This window comes from Embiotoca jacksoni, unplaced genomic scaffold (genome assembly GCF_022577435.1).
Source record: "Embiotoca jacksoni isolate LCO1_2020_lvr unplaced genomic scaffold, fEmbJac1.0.p SCAF_3, whole genome shotgun sequence".
NCBI lineage: Eukaryota > Metazoa > Chordata > Actinopteri > Embiotocidae > Embiotoca > Embiotoca jacksoni.
The window spans coordinates 3,715,263-3,731,200 of NW_027185381.1; the positions used below are offsets into that span (position 1 = coordinate 3,715,263).

Below are 15,938 nucleotides of genomic sequence, written 5' to 3' on the forward strand. Positions count from 1 at the left end.
ATTACAGTTTGCATATATTAAGTCGGTGACCACTGCGACGAAAGCCGGAGGACGGTCTTCACATTTGTGTCAAGTGTCAACGTGCCATTGTTTTCTTGCCAGCATGAATTCCAACGGTCTGCTTTCGCTGATTGGCTGACACAACCGTCAAAGTCCCGCCCACTTTGAGATGATGTATTCACTCATAGACATATATACGTGTATGTATACATGTCTATGTAATCACTGGTTTGCGTTTTGGGATTTTTGTTTTGTTTTGTTTTAATTATTATTATTTAATAAAAAGAACCACGACGGTTGGACCAATCACCTGTCTGTCGCGTCGACAAATGCCTTAAAGCTCCGCCTATTATGAATGTGATTGGCTGAGAGGTCAGCCCGCTTTCGGCTGTCGCCGTTGATTGGTCAGAAAAACGCCAGTCAACTTTCAGTCCGAAACTATTGGCCGTTGGTGCCGCTGCAGGTTTAAGGGCTTTCCACCACAGGCAGCCAGACGGGCATCGATGAGCAGAAATACTCGGGCTATTGTCACCGAAATGTGATGTTTTTATGAAGGAGCGGCCGCTGTTCGTTTTGTGGATTCAACTTCCCGTCGGCAGCTGTTTGAAAAGTGAGTACAGAGTTGGTGTGTTCGTGTTAGAGAAGCAGTGAAGCTGTCTGTCACAGAAAGGAGCGAACTTACCGCGTTAGTTACAGCTCCTCAGACCACACTGTGTGTGTGTGTGTGCGTGTGTGTGTGTGTGTGTGTGTGTGTGTGTGTGTGTGTGTGCGTGCGTGCGTGTGTGTGTGTGTGTGTGTGTGTAAAGCTTTAGCTCAGCCCTGTTTACAGTAAAGCGTTTCCACCTCAACTTAGTTGTTTCCTTTTTCTTTGTTTTTAATCCCGGACCGCTCCGAGCCGCTCCGAGCCGGGCGCAGCGGTCCCGTAGTGGCCCCGAGGCCGGCTCAGCATCCGGCGTCAAGTCCCGGATCACAACCCGGTGTTGTGGGACCAGTTCACCTCAATGGGAGCAAGTTCCTCACTAATTAGCCGGAAGGCCGATAGCTGGTTTCCAGTGGTTCTCCCCAACACCTCTTTACAAAGACTCCAAATGTTCTTTTTTTTTTTTAATTTCCGGTCAGTCAGTGCAGGTCTCCTTTTGTATTCCCGGGCAGCCGTGATTATTTCACGTTGGATCGACATGCAAGTGATTTAAGCTGCACACACCTTTAAACCTTACACACACACACACACACACACACACACACACACACACACACACACACACACACACAGATTTGACGTTGACTGACTGACCCAACCTTCAGGTTGATGAAGGAAATGATTTATTTCTGTGTTTGATTCCGTCTGTAGTCTTTTTATTTTCTGCGTGTTCCTAATTTGATTCACCGTACATGTTTTTGAACACTTGTTATGGACATGAGAGTCTGCAGACTCTCCTGCGAGAAAAAGTCCTGTGACAGACTGTCGGCCCTCAGGAAGTCAACCGCTCCATTGATTAGTTGTCTGAGCTAAACAAGCAGATCAGTAAGTACAGCAGTGGAAAGTGTGTGTGTGTGTGTGTGTCAGTGGTAAAATAAATAAAGTGTTCATCCTCTTCAGTGGGGCCCTCAGGGGCCACTGGACCCCACCATTGTGTGTCTCATAAAGCCCGGTTGACTTGTCGATGGAAAACGAGTAATATTTTATTGCCTCAATGATGTAAACAGCCGTCGGACGGAAAGGAAAGACGATAAATCTTCCCCTCTGCTCCTGTGAGTTATTAGGATTCAGAAGAATTTAGTGAGTTGTATTTCTGTCTCTCAGCTGACTGCCGGATCGGTTTTGTTTCTGCTCGGCCTTCATCTTTTCCTTTAAATGACTTGCAGCTTTCTTTTTCTTTCGCCATGTTTGTGTCTTTTACTGCTGCTTCTCTTCTGTCTTCTTCATTTCTTCATTCACACTCTGGACATGTATAAAAAAATAAAAAAATAAATGTTTGGTTGTGAAAATGGTGGCTGGTGTGAGCTACATGGATGTCACGGGACCGCAGGCTCGAAGGTTTGGAGCGACTCTCTAAAGCAGCGGTTTGCCTGAACAATCAGAACTCGCTGCTTTACCTTCTGATCTCTAATTTCACAGGTTACTTCACCTGTAATTAAAATGTCACGCAGCAGCTGCAGTGTTTACAGCCTGCTGTTAGCTACGGCACAAAGGGTGTGTTTGTTTTAAGGCCCGTGTCGTGCAGGTGGGTGGATCATTGCTCCGTTATCAGTATAGCGGTGATTCCAACACGTTTGGAGGAACTGGTGTGATTGTGAGAGAAGACGTGATCCCTGCTGGCTGCACTCGATGCCTCTTTTACTATTTTGTCAGTCTGTTAGTTTGGGTTGTTTTGTTTTTTTCCCGCTTGTGTTTGTGCGCCGGAGCGCGTTTAACTGAACCTTTTTTTGGCTCTGACCTTCAGTGAAGCATCAAGTGTTGAGATGCTCTGAATTATTGATCGTTTGAAAATCCCACATGTCATAACCTCCGAGGCCATTACAGAGAAAGTAAAACCGTTGGAGAGGCCGGGCTGCGTTCGGTGTGCACACTTAAAACACTTGTCGGACGCGGCTCGGAGAACATTTGATGAAAATGCTGAAGTGCTGTGGAAATGTCAAGTTAAAATGTGAACACTCACAAAAGAAATCAAATAGAAATGGAGCGTCACAGAAATGCTTTGTGGCGACCATTTTACTTTGAACCATAACAGAGTTGAGTATTTTGCATCGTATCAGAGGAGAGGTGAAGTCCGCTCCTTCTGTTTTGATGATTACAGCAGTGAAGTTCATATCCAACATCATAAACTGTTCAGGCGTTAAATACCTGATGTTGAATTCACAAACATTTTGTGAAGGAAGTCCCAGTACCTCAGAACCAACGCCGGACTTCATAACATTATGTCTTCTGCTGCTAACACTGAATCCTTTTTGTCCAATTATCCTCACAACATGGTGAATGTTCAGAGACATGATTTTAAGGAAAAGGAAGACACAGATTTACATAAAAATGTGTTTCAGAAACACCTTTGTACTCCAAAGTCTTCCACTCATCTCCCTCCAGACACTTTTCCTGCGTTCTGAATCGCATACTCTTTCTTTTCTTTTTTTTTTTTTACTTTTCGTACGTTCTGCAGCTACACTCACAAAGTACCTACTGTTGGATGCAGTATGTGTACAAGTGGGGACATACTACTTCATCATAAAAATGTGCCTTGAACTTTGACCCTCTTTGTCATATCCGTAGTAGCATGCTGACCTGCAGACTGCAAAATACGAGCGGACGTAGGAGGACATCCTGGTACTTTTGGCATCCTACGTTTAACATACTATGTACCGGGACGTAATGAATATTTTTCTGGAGTACTAAATAGTACGATGGTGTTGATATTGGAACGCAGGGTTGTTTTTAATGGTGGTGCTGCGGAGCCCGTTGGGCACCTTCCACATAAAAGACTGATCCCAGTCTCTTCCACACAGTGAGACATCCTGCCCGATACTCGATGCTCAGCCCAGACACTCGTCAGTAACCCTTATTCTCACGAGCCAGTTGATTCATTTACAAAAGGTCCAGGTTTAAACCTATCGAGCCAATCAGCCTAAATTATTGACATGTGAAAAGTTGGAGATTGCTGGAGAGGATAACTCTGTTACAGAAACACAGCAGTGTTACAGAGTAATGCGTCTTTACCTCCAGAGACACAAACCAACATCAACCCGATTAGATCTGGATCCATTATCAGGTTAATCAGGGCTCATTAGTGACGGCTAAGTTATCCTAAACTGCAGCGATCAGCTGCTCAGTTGGGAAGCTGCTTCCTGAATGTTTCTCCTCTGATCTTTGCTTATGAGAAATGGCGAGGAGAAGTAATGGATTTTGGAAAGCTAAGTGGCTCTTTGAACTTTGCCAGGCTGCAGTCAGCACACAGCCGAGTCCGATTAATACAGGGTCACGTTTAGATCGGGTTTCTATTGGCCAATAAACAATCATTTGAAATAAGCCTGGATCAGCCCAACACTGATCCTCATCTCCATCAGCACTGAAATTTCAGATCAGTCACCAAATATTTCATGATACTCGAAAAAACAAGAATGAATGTAAACTCTGCAACTATGTTGGATTTAAGCGTTAAAATGTATGTTTAAGTCCGTGTGAGCTGCTGGATGGACTGTGTCTGCTGTTAAAGTGAATGTTAGGGTTGTGTAGCTGGAGTCTTCATGCACCGTTAATGTTGTAGAAGAAGAAGGAAACCTCAGTGACGTAAAGCCGTCGGACAGAAAGGAAAGACGATAAATGTTGCCGTCATTTCAGAGCAGCTTCCACTCTCGTCGCAATACTTGGGATCAGAAGATCGGGAGGCTATTGGTCCCCAAACCTCTGACCCGGTTTTCTGTGTTTGTAAGTTGTATTTCCGTCTCTCAGCTGACTGCTGGGCGTCTTCTGGATCAGGTCAATGAACGGTGTTGTCACTGGATCTACAGCCCCGAATGACTCGGTTTTTAGTTGCCTCTGCCTCACGTGCTCGTCGGTGGCTGGCTGTTATCCAGGTTAGCTGACTCAGCGTTTACAGAATGGACTGCAGCATGTGAATCGGGGCTGCAGGGCTGCTTCGACTGACCTCTGCTAAGCCTGCAGGACTTTGTCTCCGGTCAGGGTGCAGAGGGACTGCGGACTGCTTCCCTGTGGATCACTGCTCTTTTCAGGTCTTCATGTCTGGTTTTAGCACCGGCGTGTCGCGCTGCACTCTGAAGTGCATGATGAGCCGGTCAGCGCTGTTCGACATGTGCTCACTAAAACTGTGATTACTCTTCTTATCAGCCAACCCGCCGCGCTTTGCCTCCCGCCGGCTGAAACCAGACCTTGTTCGTTCAGAGTGTGCGAGCGTTTACTTCAAATCTTCGCCGTCTCTTTTTGATCACAACCTAACAAACCAGGTTGCACTAAGCGGTCACACAAAGCTGGTTAACAACGACGTCAACTCGGAGTTTCACATTCAAGAGAAGGAGTTTGCAGCATCCGACCAATCACAAACACGGACAGGTGTACTGATATCAGAGCGACATAATTCAGAACCAAACTAAACTATCGTGTTTGAAAAATACGAGGAAGGAAGTTAAAGAGATAATCCATCTGAAAGCAGCACCTCCCCTCAGAGGTCCGTCTCGCCCCTCAGAGGTAAATGGTCCGTACTTGTATAGTTTTATCACCTTTCGGTCTCAAAGCGCTTTAACATGGTTTTCCCATTCACCCACTAATGAGACAGATCACCATGCAAGGTGCTGCCATCGGGAGAACATTCACACACCGATGGTTCACCATCGGGAGAACATTCACACACCATCGGGAACAACTTAGGGTTCAGTGTCTTGCTCAAGGACACTTAGGCATGTGGACAGGAGGAGCTGGGGATTGAACCACCAACCTTCCGATTAGTGTTCAACCCACTCTACCGTCTGAGCCACAGCCTCCCAGGTCCGTCCCGCCCCTCAGAGGTCCGTCCTCAGAGGTCGTCCTCAGAGGTCCGTCTCGCTCCGCGAGATCTTCTCCGATTGGTGAAGACATTTTCAGAGAGACCTGATTGATCAGTGCTTTTGTGCGTTTCGATCTGTTATCTTGAACATAAATGTAATCTTGAAATGCTCTGCAGCATCAGTTACCATGGCGATGTATCCTGGTAAGAAATGAACCGGTTTAGTAGTCCTGAAAACCTCCAGTTAAACCTGAAGTTGCCTCGATAACCGTAAATCTTATTTTGTGGAGTCCGGGCCTCTGGTCCACGAGTGGAAACGGGAAACAGCGTTTTCTTTCTTAAAAACGGTTTGAAATGTTCTCCAGAAATAAATCACTTACTCTCTCTCTTTCACACACACTCTCTGAGTGTCACACACACACTCTGAGTGTCACACACACTCTCTGAGTGGCCCGGGGCAACAGGTTCAGCAGTGCAGCTATGCTAGCTGTGGGTAAACAAGGCTCGTCTCTTTAAAGGACTCCGTCTATTCAGCGGCTCTGTTGATATTCCACTGGTGAGCTGTGCTACTGCCAGATAGGTGTGTGTGTGTGTGTGTGTGTGTGTGTGTGTGTGTGTGTGTGTGTGTGTGTGTGCGTGCGAGCTGGCGGTGTAACAGTATGTGTATTTGTCATTGGGAACAGTTTGAGGCTTCAGTTGAGTACTTCTTGTGATCCAAACACTTCCTGTCAGAATAGTTTGTTGTACCAGTTGTTGTCAGCTTGTTGATTAATTTAATTTTAATTATGTTGCACTAATGAACTTTTCTTTGTTTTTGTTTTGTTTTTTTCATTCGTCCATTTTCACCACCAGGGGTCCCCGACAGCGGGACAGCAGGACCCCTGGTATATGAGAGTTTGCATGTCAAAATATTCACTTCATCAATTCAGGAATTATTAATCAACAAGGACTTTGATTACAGTTCCAGCTGAGATGTTCCAGCAGTTGTTAGTTTTTTTGGGGACGTTACACAACTTTTCCAGTCTTTCGTTGCCCGACTTTTTTTCTGAAAGCAAGTTGCTGCCGTCAAATTCAAAATGAGCATTTTTTTTTTTTTTTTTTTCAGAAAACAATAACATTTCTCAGTTTCAACATTTGATACTTTGCGTTTGGTCTATTTTGAATTTGAACATGGGTTTATATGATTCTCAGATAATCACATTCTGTTTTTATTGAGGTTAACACAGTGGTACAACACAGCTGTTTTTATTTAAGTTAACGAAAGGAGCCATTTGAAGACGTCCAGCTGTGTCTCTGGGCTGCCGGGCGTTTCTACAGCGTTGAGCCGGACTGACGGTTTCATCTTTTAGCTAATTGGATCAGTTCTGCACTGCAATCAGCTGCTCGTCACAGCGGAGACTCGTGGGACGGCTATCGCAGACACTCAGCTTCTCTGGGACTCTTTGTGGAACGAGATCAGGACTCCTAATTCTATTGGCAATGATATATTATATTTAGTACAAAACGTGTCACAGTTAGATGAAAAGTTTATATTTGAATTCATATTCATCACCAGCAAAGCAAGTTTAGTAATCGTGGAAGCTGCCAGTATTGTATCGGACATTATTGCAACCAACTGCCAACGTCGTTTAGTCAAATACTGTTTCACAGACTGCTGGAGAAGCTTGAATTCCAGTTCTGTGTCTCGTAAAGTAGAAAGAAAAAAAAAAAGCTCTTCTCTGTCTCCGCCTCTCTCCCAGCTTCTAGCTTCACCTCCACGCACGGATGTCTGCCTCCGACCCGACACGTGATCGCTGACATGGAGGCGCCACGCCGAGGCGTTCGCTCTGAGAAACAGGAGCTGAATCTCGGGGAGAAGGACGTCGGCTAGAAAAACGGCCATCTTTGGCTCTCGGGGAAGCGAAGTGCCGATCGTGAAGTCATTTTGATTCGCGAGCGTCAGCTCCCAGTCCCTTCAAAACACAGGTGTTGCGTCTCGCCTCGGCGACGTCCTAGTATGGATGGACCGGGTGTTCAGAGAGAACTCCGCGCTACAGAGGGAACCTTTCACGTTCAACACGCAGGAACACACAACAGCGCACAAACACACCAAACCAAAGTTTGTGCGTGATGTTCCTGTGTGTTGAGCGCGCTGAGTGCCCGTGCAGCCGCTCTGTCGGCGCGTACAACCTTCTTTGAATTGCCAGCTTTTAGCTGATACACTCAAGAATGTGTCCATATTTACAAACTTGTCTAACTACGGCAGCGTATGGTACAGTGTCATGTTTTTGTTGTTGTTATTATGCGCTGCCTGTTGTTATTTGAATGATTAGAGAGGATACACACACACAGTTAAACCCAAAACCATTCATACCCATGTCTAATTTTTTAATGCCAAGTGAATTTGAGCAAAAAAACAAGTGAAACATGATGTTAAGACATTGTGCTAGAAATATAAATGAAAACTATTTTCTTGGTTGTGTTTTTTTTTTTTTACATTTCTACAAAAATATCATGTCCATAATGTAAAGCAGCCACACTGGGCTCCTCACTCAGTGTTTTAGTTTGAACCATGACTTGCAATGGCCAAGAAAACTACTGCATATGAGCTGTTCTCAATTTATAGTTGATAAGAACGCTGAGAATTTTGGACATTGCTATTTCAGTAAAAAAGTGTATCAAAAAACATGGACATTTTCGGATTTATTATTAACATCTCTTCCAATCTTCTTGTCACTTGTTTAAGTCATTTACAGATGATGAAACTTACTGAAAAATGAATCTTACATGGGTATGAATATTTTTGGGTTTAACTGCATACATATATTAGTTATTTTTTGAATTACTAATGTGTATGGGAGTAGTGCCGCCAGGCGAAAATAGGTTATTGCAGCACCAAGGGGGCGTGTTGAAAAATGTAGGTGCATCTGTACGAGAAAATTTGGTGCACAAGTGCAACCAGTTAAAACAGGAAGTCTGGAGCACTGCTGCCACGTGATTGGCTGACGGCATAAAAGCATGAATAAGCTGGCGCTCTGCTGTCCACAGCAGCTGAATGCACATGCATGTGCTCATCCATTGTTGTACATTCACAGCACAGTCCAAGCACACGCACACACACACACACACACACACACACGTGCACACACGCATACTCTTTACACCCTGTGACTGATCTGCTGTGGCTCTGCTCTAAAACTGCACATCAGCAAATGTAGATTGATGCGCGCACACACACACACACACACACACACACACACACACACACACACACACACACACACACACACACAAAAGCCGAGTTGAGGCTGCTGAAACGGCATCCCTGCTAATCGGTGCTGTGAAGATGATTCCTGTTCCTGTTTATGAGTCAGCAGGTAGATTTGTGACAGCTGATCGTCACAACTGCGTCACTGACTGCACTCGGTATCAGACTGTATGCTGGTCTTCTCTTCATTTACAGAGGTGCTTCATTTCTCGTCTCAAGATGTGGAACTTATCAAACCCGTTTTCTTCCAGTTTCCATCAGTCAGCACTGAGCTCGGAAAATCGTCTGTCGGGTGTTGTGCTCCGTTTTTACACTTCCAACCTGCCGTCCCTGAGCACAGTCAGAGATCTCAGTAAGGACTGGCATTATTTAAATGGCAATACAGATGCCAGTAATGATTAAATCTAGAAAATGCATCGGTGTCAGTAGATATCTGGTTCATGTGCATTCGGTGAGTGAGCAGTGAAGTACATGTGCAGGCTGGTCGGATGGATCTGGACGCCGTAGATACACAACACAGCAGGGTTTTAATAGCTTGTCAAAGAGTTGAAACATCCGCATCCAGAGAGGTTCAGAGGAATTAGAATAGCACTGCCGTGTCCTGATTAATATGTGAACGTATATGGACGGATAGGAATCCTACAAAGTTTTAAATCCAGATGATCCGCTGTGATCAGACACAGGTGAGGGAGACATGGAAGACAGAAAACTTCCTGCATCCATCGTTTTGCCATGTGAGTAAAACCTTTGGAGACTTTAGATCTTTAGAGCCCGTTTTCTACAGGGCAACATTAACAGCTCTTTATTACCAAAAGGAAAAATATTGGATTCATTCAGAGCGAACTTTTTTTTTATTTATATATATATATATATATATATATATTTTCAGGTTTTGAAGGGAACATCTCTGCAAATGATGTTTGAAACCAGAAGGGTTGAAGTTTTTAATGACTGTTTCTGTAAACGTTGGCTTTGGTTTGACACTATATTCATTGAGCGTGTAACTCTTGTCTTGATGGAAATGTTTTAATCGAATAATTATATAATTGAGAGTAAATAGGGCAGAGTCTTGATTCACGAGTATTAGTCATGCATTTTTTTCTTCCTGACAGTATTTAACATGCGAGTACCTGCACTGTTGAGACACCGCTGAATGTTTCCGTTCTTTCATGTCAATGTGTCTTAAGAGTTTAGTTTTGGTTTTTTTTTGCGCCCTGATTTCCAGGTTCAACTGTGAAAGTAGATCAAGCATGTTGTCGACCATTTAAAATGCATACATGCATGCGCGGTGAATATTCCCTGCTGGTTCGATGTGACATATTTTCTCTCTCTCTCTCTCTCTCTCTCTCTCTCTCTGCCCTCGTTGCCGTTGAACAGGAGGAGAGATTTTTTTTTTTTTTTTTTTCCCCTGCGACTCCCCGGAAGTGCCAAACAAAAGCGGCCATGTCGGTGACCGTTCACGAGAACCGCAAATCCCGCACCAGCACGGGCTCCATGAACATCTCGCTGTTCCACAAGCCGTCGCATCCCGACAGCGTCCTGACCCACCTGAACACCATGAGGAAGCAGAGCCTGTTCACCGACGTCACTCTGTGGGCCGGCGACCGCTCCTTCCCCTGCCACAGGTAGGTAACGAGTCGCAGCCACACACTTCTCTGCAAATACCTTTTCACACCGACTGCTGCCGCGACCTGCAGACGTTCCGCTGCCTGACGGCCGGCTGTGTGTTTTCGCGTCCTGCAGGGCAGTCCTCGCCGCATGCAGTCGCTACTTCGAGGCCATGTTCAGCGGAGGGTTACGAGAAAGCCTGGACAGCGACGTCAACTTCAGCGACAGCATCCACCCGGAGGTACGGCCGCTGCTCCCGGGCACCGACCGCCCGTCTTCCTGTTGTGTCGATGCTGTTCGACGAGTTGCGTTTCAGCACGTGGTAGAAAGAGAGTTTTAAGTTTGTGTTCAAACTCTGACCAAGACATCTCGTTACCAAACGGGTTCGAGTGTGATCCTGCACTGTGGCTGTTTTAAAAACCACCACAGACCAGGAATGATTGATTTGTATTGGCGTTCGTGTGCAGGTTGAACAGGGCTTACAGCCAACAATTTCATAAAACACAAATGCGTCCGGTGGCTGCTGTGGAACGTGGATCCTCACAAAGGCATCGCGCTAGAAATAGAAGACGCTTAACGAGGATACAAAACTACAGTTACACAAGTCCTCGTCCAAACTCTTGTAGGTGCGTATGCATTAAAGTCACAATAAAAAAAATATGGACAAAACTGAACAAACTCCAAAGCAAATTGTGCACGTTGAGATAAACGTGTTCATGTACAGGTTGAACTGGAATGAGGCAGCGAGCGTCGTTCCCTCACGGCAGCCGCTGACGTCTCTTAAAGGGACAGAACACCATTTCAGAAAACGCACCTCTTTATGCGGTGGAAGCGTTATTAACCCCGTTACACATGCCTTTATTACACACAATTATTATGGGACAAGCACATCCAGAAATACGTAACTAAAATGGGAAACACTGTCAATAAGTAAAATATGTGCAACAAACAAAATACACAACAAAATAATCGATATAGTTTTAAAAAGATGCTAAAGAGCACCACTTTCTGGGGTGTGCAAGCGTCCCATTGGGCGTCTTCTGTTAAATGATGATATTTATCTAGTTTATCACGGTAGATTCAATCAAGCAGGCCTTTGTATTGTCTTTGTCTGTGTGGCATTTACTTTTTACTTTTTTATTTGGTTGGTGAAACGATGTGTTCCGGTTGTGTATTTTTAATGAGTTGTTATAAAGTTTCTTTGTATTATTACTATGTAAATTATAAAGACCTCAGGAAGAGTAGCTGCTGCTATGCAATGGCTAATGAGGATGTAAACAAACAAACAAACGCAGCTAAAAATACAACTACGTTTCCCAAAGAAGTTGTGACGCTGTGGAAAACTTAAATAAAAGCAATGTGATAATTTGTAAATCATTGTAAACTCACGGTTTTGAAAGTAGACCAAGGACAACATGTCAAATGTTGAAACTTAGAAATTTGATTGTTTTATGAAAAATATGTGCTCATTTTAAACTTTTGGTAGCAACACATTACATAAAGGTTTGGACGGGAAACAAAAGACTGGAAAAGTTTGTGTAATGCTAAAAATAAATACCTGGTTTTATATTAACTGGCAACATTTTGGAGCAATAAAATAAAAGGGAATTAAATATAAGCCCACCACATCATTTTTATATGTTTAAATTAAATAACCTTTTTTTCCAGTGCCTCTTTCCAGCGCAGATGATCTGCTGACTCTTTGATTTTTCACTTTCTCCTGCTTCAGAATGTCATTTTGTCTCGTTGGTGTGTTTTGCTGACTCATCACTGCTGACTTTCAACTCGCTCTCGTACTCGAGGCTCACCTTTTTGCTTTTAAAGTTCAGAAATGTCTCTTCCTCTTTGTAATATTAACACATGTGGCACCGCCAGGAAGGAATGGAGTCGTACACAAGTTGAAGCAGCTTCCAGATCTTTTGTTTGACCGAGCAGAGAAGTTCATTCCTTTAAATCAGAGCAAGTCGAGTTTCTGCACCTGCAACTGTCCGTCAGGAGCTAATTTAGTTTGAAGTTCAGGTCCTTCAGTTTCTCAAAAGGTTTTTCGTCCTCCGGGAAATTTGTTATTTCATTTATTTATTTCAAAGAATAGGATAGTTTTGTGTCATGCACTTGTATGGAAGCAGTTTTTGAACCTCACATTGAAAGTGTCACCGTGGTTTTTATGTGAAAACACAACTCCTGTTTTTCTGCTTTGTTCTTCTTGCTGTAATGTCTCATTCTCCACTCTGCTAGGTCCTGGAGCTCCTGCTGGACTTTGCCTATTCCTCTCGAGTCATCATAAACGAGGAGAACGCCGAGTCGTTGTTGGAGGCGGGCGACATGTTGCAGTTTCACGACATACGCGACGCAGCGGCAGAGTTTTTAGAGAAAAACCTGCATTCGTCCAACTGCCTGGGGATGATGCTGCTGTCGGACGCCCACCAGTGTAAAAGGCTGTACGAGCTGTCGTGGAGGATGTGTCTCCTACACTACGAGACGGTGAGAAGCGCCTCTTCTTCTCTAGAAGTTCGACTTGCATCAGGACGAACGTTCCTGCTTTACATGCGGGAAAGTGTTTTCTGTTGCGACAGATTTTTCTTGTCTACTTCCTGAGGAGGGAACTTTTCCTTTCAAAGCTGTGTGTTTAGTTGGACTGCGTCTGTATGACCTGGGTGTGGTGGTGCTGCCCGAGGTGCCACGAGGAAACGGTAACTTTGTGATTGTAGGTCAAACATTCCTCTTTTTTTTTTCTTTTTTTTTTTAAGTCCTCCTGTTTCATGAGTTTCTGTTCCTGCACCATCCTCCAGGCAGCTTTTCTTCTACTGGGCTTGCTGTAGAAGTAAAATGTGTCATTACGACAGTATTTTATATTTGAAATCAGTTTGGACAACATTAAGTAATGACTTTTTCGTTCCCAGCAGCGCGAGCTCTCTGGACTAAAAACCGTCAGATCTTTTTTCAAAGAAATCCTGTGGAGCCTTTTAACTTTATTAGAAATGATGGAGCAGAGCCGCTCACTCTCAGTAATGTCCTGCAGAGATTCCTTGAGATGAAGCCTCGAGAGGTGAAGGATCCTCAGGCGCACACACACACACACACACACACACACACACACACACACACACCCTGCGTTTAGATTTTACTGCTGTTGGATATAGAAACTGAAAACAAAGCTGGCGTGTTTGTTTCAAAAGGAAAATGCTTGGTTTAATAACAGAATCTGTTTCATGTGTGATTTAAGAGATGACGTCACAGCTCACAAAGAAAAAAGGCTGAGTGAAGCATTTTATTTTCCGCTGCCGAGCGCGACTGATGCAAACTGTTTTACAGTCCCCATCATCTCTTCACTCATCATCTGTGACCAAGTCTTTGGCGTGACTTTAAAGTTATTGTGATTGTACAAAATGAAAGCCTGCAGTTGGACCCTCTCAGTCTTCATCTCCGCATCGTCACTCGAGTACAGCAGCACGATCACAGGAGATGTAGAAGTCGTCAATGTTCAGCTGTCAAACATGTTTGTTGTGTAGGTCAGAGAGTCGGAGGATTTCTACAGTCTGTCTAAAGATAAACTGCTGGAGCTGATTCTGAGCGACGAGCTGGAGATCGAAGATGAACAGGTGAGTTTTTAACCCTGGTGTTGTCCTCGGGTCAAAATGACCCGCAGCTGTGTTCAACCAAGTTCTATTTTATTTCTATATTTTTATATTTTTTGGGATCATTGGTCATCATTCTTTAAAGAAATCCTCACAGCCATCCCAAAAAATATGAAAATAAAATAGAACTTGGTTGAACACAGCTGCGGGTCATTTTGACTCAAAGACAACACGAGGGTAAAAGGCAGAATTCAATTACCATGGTAGTTTAGTTTTATCCATCGTAATAAAAGCCAACAATGACGAAGCTGTCCAAGTGCTTCGTCTGAAATACTGACCGAGTCCGACTTGTGGCAGGTGGTGTTTAACTCGGTGATGCGGTGGGTTCGTTACGACCTGGACGGTCGACGGCTTCACGTCCCGGAGCTGCTGCGGGGCATCCGGTTGGCTCTGCTGCCGTCGGAGTGCCTGCTGGAGGCCGTGGCTTGTGAAGAGTTGGTTATGGCTGACAAGAGGAGCAGGTGGGTTCTGATGAGTCCGTGTCGACGAGATTCACGTCTCCAGCGTGTTCCCTTTTTTTCACTTTGCTCAGTTTCACATTAGAAAACATGAAGTTTTAGATTCTAAAGAATCTGTAGCTTCTTTGCAAGCAACATCCATATTTGCAACAACCCCTCGATTCTACGTCCCGCCCACCGATAGCCGTAACCTGACTGCACCACGGGCCTGTCAATCAAACAGATACGCCCCCAAAAACACATCTTTTTGAAGCTTATTTTCGAATTACTGACGGGATTATATTCAGATGGACGGCCAGAAAACTGAAATGGAGCGACTTTAGCTAACAACTCCGAGATAACTGGTGGAGATATTTTTTGAATTTTGTGAGACCAGCTGAATGGGAGTCTATGGAGCCGCAGGCTTTTTGGAACCAGCCTCCAGTGGCACTCGGTGGTATTGCAGCTTCAGGCACTTCCACAGTGGCCTCATTTTTCAGAGCTGGAAGCTACAAACACTTTTCTATTCAGTCTGTGGTTTGGACAGACATGACAAACTAACAACTGAGCGGTGGGAGGAGGGAAACTTTTTTTCTTGGCAGAGTTTTACTGTCTTCTTAGTTCTCTCTCTGCTCTTCTCTAAGAGAATAAAAGCGTTGCTTCTTTTCCATTAATGGATTATTATTATTTTTAAGACTGCTGCAGAGGCTCAGAGTCTAGTATGTCTCGAGAGACGGTGAAGCTGTGGAGTAAACAAAGAGTAATTAACAAAGAACGCTAATAAATGCACATCAGAAGAAGAGGGACAGTGAATGCAGTTTCAATTCAATTCAACTTTAAACTAACTTTTGACTTTTGGTTGATCACATTTGTTGTAATGTGACAGAACTGCAAATAGAAAGAAAAAGAAGTATTGTGCAGATGCGGTCACGTTAGCAGCAGTGCTTTCTGCGAGGAAGATAAACAGACGTGTCATCATCTCTCGGCTCGTGTTTCATCTCTGTTCTGCAGGTCAATAGTGGAGGAGGCGATGCAATGCAAGAAGAAAATCCTTCAGAATGACGGAGTGGTAACGAGCCCCTGCGCTCGACCTCGCAAGGCAGGACACACACTGCTGATACTGGGAGGCCAGACCTTCATGTGTGACAAGATATATCAGGTAAAAAATAAATAATAGACACGGCTGGTTCCCCTGACATCATGTGTTCAGCTCAGTTAGTGGAGAGCAGCCGTTGTTAAAACATGACTGAGTTAACCAAAGCGTAACTAAAGGTCTTCATTCACAAAGTGACTGCAGGAGTTTAGCAGAAGGATTAGTTTCACTTTAATCACTGATCTAATTCTCTGTATCTTGATATCCGGTCATTCCTATTGTATTTATGACGTCCTGGTAGCTCCGTGCGAACCTGACCCAATTTCATGAGTGGATATGGGTCAGGCGACCCGCCAGAGAATTGTTTGCAGTCGTTCCATCCTACTGGCCGTTAATTTCAACCAATCAGCAGGCGCCAAAACCGGCCGA

The 15,938-nt window shown here is 44.4% G+C and overlaps 1 protein-coding gene across 1 annotated transcript in view; it reads left to right on the forward strand.

Annotated features, from left to right (window-relative positions):
* The first annotated feature begins 482 nt into the window (after positions 1–482).
* enc2 (ectodermal-neural cortex 2) overlaps positions 483–15,938 on the forward strand; it is a 29,257-nt gene continuing 13,801 nt past the window's right edge. The window contains exons 1-7 of the mRNA XM_069163103.1: positions 483–610; positions 10,114–10,361; positions 10,480–10,585; positions 12,580–12,825; positions 13,854–13,943; positions 14,277–14,440; positions 15,428–15,575. Coding sequence (XP_069019204.1) covers positions 10,180–10,361; positions 10,480–10,585; positions 12,580–12,825; positions 13,854–13,943; positions 14,277–14,440; positions 15,428–15,575 — 936 coding nt within the window. The 5' untranslated portion in view covers positions 483–610; positions 10,114–10,179. The remainder of the gene's footprint in view (positions 611–10,113; positions 10,362–10,479; positions 10,586–12,579; positions 12,826–13,853; positions 13,944–14,276; positions 14,441–15,427; positions 15,576–15,938) is intronic.